Source organism: Strix aluco, unplaced genomic scaffold, assembly GCF_031877795.1.
Source record: "Strix aluco isolate bStrAlu1 unplaced genomic scaffold, bStrAlu1.hap1 HAP1_SCAFFOLD_118, whole genome shotgun sequence".
Classification (NCBI taxonomy): domain Eukaryota; kingdom Metazoa; phylum Chordata; class Aves; order Strigiformes; family Strigidae; genus Strix; species Strix aluco.
The window spans coordinates 43,515-48,935 of NW_027436627.1; the positions used below are offsets into that span (position 1 = coordinate 43,515).

A 5,421-nucleotide genomic window follows, 5' to 3' on the forward strand; every position below is an offset into this window, starting at 1 on the left:
TCCCGAGTCTTCACCATTTGCCCCAACCCTTGACTTTCTGCACCGTGAGTGACCGTTTGCCCCAAAGTTCAAGTGTTGGCCCAAAGCCTGAAGCATTTGCCCCCAACTCTCGTCCATTTTTGCAGCAAATCTCAACCATTTACCCCAAAATTTGTCCATTTTCATCTCAAGTCTCAACCATTTCCCCAACCTTGACCATTTCTGCCCCAAAACTCAACTATTTTCACCCCAATCTCAACCATTTGCCCCAAACCTCGACCATGTTTATCCCAAGTCTTGACCGTTTGCACTGAGTCTTGACTGGTTTTGCCCCAAACCTTGACTGGTTTTGCCCAAACTCAACCTTTTTCATTGGGTCTCAACCATATTTCCCCAACTTCAATTGTTTTTGCCCCAAACCTTCACTGGTTGTACCAGACATCGACCGTTTAGCAGCAAATCTTCACCATTTTTACCTCAAACCTCAACCAGTTGCCGGAGTCTCAAACATTTGTGCCCCAAAACTCGACTGGTTTTGCCCCAAACCTTGACTCTTTGCACTGAGTCTCAACCATTTGCCCCAAACTTTGACTATTTGCCCCAAACTTTGACTGGTTGTAGCAAACATCAACTGTTTGCAGCAAATCTTGAGCATTTTTGCCTCAAATGTCAATCCGTTGCCCAAAGTCTCAACCTTTTTTGACCAAAACTTTGACACAAGGGGAGACCCCCAGGTCCCCCAGTCCCTGCTCCAGGCTGGCACCGGCCTCGGGGGAGCAAATTTGGGATCCTGGGGGGGTCTGGGCACAGGGAGGGGGCTGGGCTGGGGGCAGGGTCTGGGCTCAGGGTGAGGGTCTGGGCTCAGGGCCGGGGTCACGCAGGGCTCCAGGATCGGGGCCGGGTCCTGGCTGGGCCCAGAGAAGGGTCAGTGTGAGGTTCATGGTGGCACTGGAGGATCTTCAAGGGCTTTTCCAACCGAGAGGATTCTGGGATTCTCTGACCCAGCCCTGCCGACCCCCTCCCCAGGTGCAGATTTGGGGATCGATGCTGAGACCGGGCGACCCAATTTTGGCCTTTTTGTTCTCCGCAGGGCTGCGGGCGGCCGTGGAATTGGTGGAGACCGGAGGAGGCCTCCGGGTCCCCGGGGTGTCCCTGACCCTCGTCTGCAAGGGCTCCGGCTTCGATTTCAGCAGCACCTACATGAACTGGGTGCGACAGGCGCCCGGGAAGGGGCTCGAGTTTATCGCGTATATTAACTACGCTGCTGGCGCCTGGTACGCTCCGGCCTTCAAAGGTCGCTCCACCATCTCCAGGGACAACGCCCAGAGCACGGTCACGCTGCAGATGAGCAGCCTCAGGGACGACGACACGGCCACCTACTACTGCGCCAAAGGTTATACTGGTAGAAGTGGCACCGAGCCCGGCCCTGTGTCCCCAAATCCCAGCATTGTCCCCAAATCCCTGCACAAAACCCAGACCTTGTCTCAAGCCTGGACCCCTGCACCAAGCACAGAACCCATAATCAACCCCAAATCCTGGGCTTTTGGCCCCAATCCCTGCCCTGCTCATCCTCTGCCAGGGCTCTGACTTCACCCCCAGCAGCTCCGCAATGTTCTGGCTCCAACAGGCACCTGGACCCTTCCCCAAACCCTCGCACCAGTCCCAGGGCCCTGCCCAGAGCCCGGAAATCCCCACCCTGCACCCCCAAATCCCAGCATCTCCCCCGAAATCGTTAACACTCATTAACACAGCAGCGCTAATTCCCAGAACATACTCGAGCCCCTTCCCCAGCTCCTCTCACACCCAGCTCATGCTGGTGCCGCTGAAATCGAAGCCGGAGCCCTCCCAGGACACGGCCTGGGACAGGGACTGGGGCTCAGGTCAGGGTTTGGGCTGGGTGCAGGGTTTGGGGTGAGGACGGGGGCGTTTAGGCTCCAGGCAGGGCTTAGGGGTCCCTGGGTTGGACTGGCAGGTGCAGGCTGGGGTCTGGGTGCCCAGAGCGGGGTCGGGGCGGGGCTCTGGTCTGGGGGAAAATGGTCGTGGTTTGGGCCAGGTCTGTGGGCTGGAGGCAGGGGATCAGGCTGGGGGTGATGGTGGGGGCTGAGGGCAGGGTCCAGGGAGGGGCTGGGATGTGGGGACACGGCGCAGGGATGTTGGGACTTGGGGAAGGGGGTCGGGGCCAATATCAGCATTTTTGGTGCAGTAGTAGGTGGCCGTGTCGTCGTCCCTGAGGCTGCTCATCTGCAGCGTGACCGTGCTCTGGGCGTTGTCCCTGGAGATGGTGAAGCGGCCTTGGACCGACGGCGCGTATCTTGTGGTACCACCACTGGTAATAAGCGCGACCCACTCGAGGCCCTTCCCAGGTACCTGTCGTGCCCATCCCATGGCGTAGGGGCTGAAATCGAAGCCAGAGGCCTTGCAGACGAGGGTCAGGGACCCCCCGGGGGCCAGGAGGCCTCCTCCAGTCTCCACCAATTCCACGGCCGCCCGCAGCCCTGCGGAGGGAAAAATTGAGGCACCTGGTCCCGGCATCAACCCCCAGGGGATCCTCCAGTATCTTCTCCTCCTCCTCCTCACACTCTCCCATGTAGGACCCAGCCCCACTGAGCCCTCCCCGAGCACAGATTTGGGGGTCAATACCAGGACCAGGAGACTCAATTCTGACAAATTTGAGTCAGCTGGTCCTGGCATCGACCCCCAGGGGATTCCCCAGCACCTTCTTCTCCTCCTCCTCCTCACACCCTCCCAGGTAGGACCCAGCCCCGCCAACACCCTCCCTGGGCGCAGATTTGGGAGAATGATGTCAAAATCTGGCGTTTCAATTTTTGCCCTTTTTGTCTTCCGCAGGGCTGCGGGCGGCCGTGGAATTGGTGGAGACCGGAGGAGGCCTCCGGGTCCCCGGGGTGTCCCTGACCCTCGTCTGCAAGGGCTCCGGCTTCGATTTCAGCAACGCCTACATGTACTGGGTGCGACAGGCACCCGGGAAGGGGCTTGATTACGTCGCAAGAATTAACAGCGATGGTAGTAGCACAGAGTACGCGCCGTCGGTCAAAGGCCGCTTCACCATCTCCAGGGACAACGCCCAGAGCACGGTCACGCTGCAGATGAGCAGCCTCAGGGACGACGACACAGCCACCTACTTCTGCGCCAAAAGTGCTGATGGTGGTGCTTATGGTGGCACCGAGCCCCAACACCCTTGTGATGTGTCCCCAAATCCCAGCATCGAACCTAAATCCCTGCACCAAACCCAGGCCTTGTCACAGAATCCCAGAATCATCTCGGTTCGAAGGGATCTTGAAGCTCCTCCAGTCCAACCATTAACCCAGCACTGACCGTTCCCAACTCCACCAGATCCCTCAGCGCTGGCTCAACCCGACTCTTCAACCCCTCCAGGGATGGGGACTCCCCCCCTGCCCTGGGCAGCCCATTCCAACGCCCAACAGCCCCTTCTGCAAAGAAATCCTTCCTAAGAGCCAGTCTGACCCTGCCCTGGCGCAGCTTGAGGCCATTCCCTCTTGGCCTGGCGCTGGGTCCTTGGCTCAAGAGACTCCTCCCCCCTCTCTGCACCCTCCTTTCAGGGAGTTGTAGAGGGCCAGGAGGTCTCCCCTCAGCCTCCTCTTCTCCAGACTCAACCCCCCCAGGTCCCTCAGCCGCTCCCCACCAGACCTGCCTTTCCTAAACCCGCTGACTGGGCCTGACCATCTGGTTGTCCCACACGTGGTGTGTGATGGTGCTCAGGAGGAGCTGCTCCATCAGCTTCTCAAGCTGACAGGCCTGGAATTTCCCGGATCATCCTTCCGACCCTTCGTGAAGTCAGAGCCCTGGCAGAGGATGTGCAGGGCAGGGATTGGGGCCGAAAGCCCAGGATTTGGGCTCGAGGAAGGGTTTTGTGCTTGGTGCAAGGGTCCAGGTTTGAGACAATCCTGGGTTTTGTGCTGGGATTTGGGGACAATGTTGAGATTTGGGGACACAGCACAGGGGTGTTGGGGCTTGGTGGCACCATAAGCAGCACCAGCACCATCTCTGGCGCAGTAGTAGGTGGCCGTGTCGTCGTCCCTGAGGCTGCTCATCTGCAGCGTGACCGTGCTCTGGGCGTTGTCCTTGGAGATGGTGAAGCAGCCTTTGACCGACGACGCGTAGTAGGTGCTACCACCGTTGGTAATAAGCGCGACCCACTCGAGGCCCTTCCCGGGCGCCTGTCGCACCCAGTTCATGCTGAAGCTGCTGAAGGTGAAGCCGGAGCCCTTGCAGACGAGGGTCAGGGACCCCCCGGGGGCCCGGAGACCTCCTCCGGTCTCCACCAATTCCACGGCCGCCCGCAGCCCTGCGGAAGACAAAAAAAAGCCAAAATTGTGTCACCCGATGGCGGCGTCAACCCCCAAATCTGCACCCGGGGAGGGGGTCGGCGGAGCTGGGTCCTACCTGGGAGGGTGCGAGGAGGAGGAGGAGAAGTTGCTGGGGAATCCCCTGGGGGTTTATGCCGGGACCGGGTGACTCAATTCTGCTCTTTCTTCTTCTACCGAGGGCTGGTGGGGAGAAGAAAGGACAGAATTGAGCCGCCTGATCTCGGCATCGACCCCCGGGGTCTCCCCTGGCACCAGCCTCGGGGAGCAAATCTGGGCCCGTTGGGGGTCCGGGCTCAGGGTGAGGGTCTGGGCTCAGGGCCGGGGTCACGCGGGGCTCCAGGATCGGGGCCGGGACCCGGCTGGGCCCAGAGAAGGGTCAGTGTGAGGTTCATGGTGGCACTGGAGGATCTTCAAGGGCTTTTCCAACCTGGATGATTCTGGGATTGTGTGACGCAGCCCCGCTGACCCCCTCCCCGGGCACGGATTTGGGGGGGTGATACCGGGACCAGGTGACCCAATTTTGGCCTTTTTGTTCTCTGCAGGGCTGCGGGCGGCCGTGGAATTGGTGGAGACCGGAGGAGGCCTCCGGGCCCCTGGGGGGTCCCTGACCCTCGTCTGCAAGGGCTCCGGCTTCACCTTCAGCAGCACCTACATGGGATGGATGCGACAGGCACCCGGGAAGGGGCTCGAGTTCGTTGCGCTTATTAACAGCGGTGGTGGTACCACCTGGTACACGCCGTCGGTCAAAGGCCGCTTCACCATCTCCAGGGACAACGCCCAGAGCACGGTCACGCTGCAGATGAGCAGCCTCAGGGACGACGACACGGCCACCTACTACTGCGCCAAAGGTTATACTGGTAGAGGTGGCACTGAGCCCGGCCCCGTGTCCCCACATCTCAACATTGTCCCCAAATCCCTGCATAAAACCCAGGACTTGTCTCAAGCCTGGACCCCTGCACCAAGCACAGAACCCATAATCAACCCCAAATCCTGGGCTTTTGGCCCCAATCCCTGCCCTGCACATCCTCTGCCAGGGCTCTGACATCACCCCCAGCAGCTCCGCCATGTTCTGGCTCCAACAGGCACCTGGACCCTT

At 60.0% G+C, this 5,421-nt stretch overlaps 1 gene segment (V, D, J or C); it reads left to right on the forward strand.

Moving 5' to 3' along the window:
• Positions 1 to 1,023: 1,023 nt before the first annotated feature.
• LOC141919060 (immunoglobulin heavy variable 3-53-like) lies at positions 1,024 to 1,566 on the forward strand. The segment is given in 1 exon segment: positions 1,024 to 1,566. A coding segment is annotated over 1 exon segment (543 nt).
• The last annotated feature ends 3,855 nt before the right edge of the window (positions 1,567 to 5,421 follow it).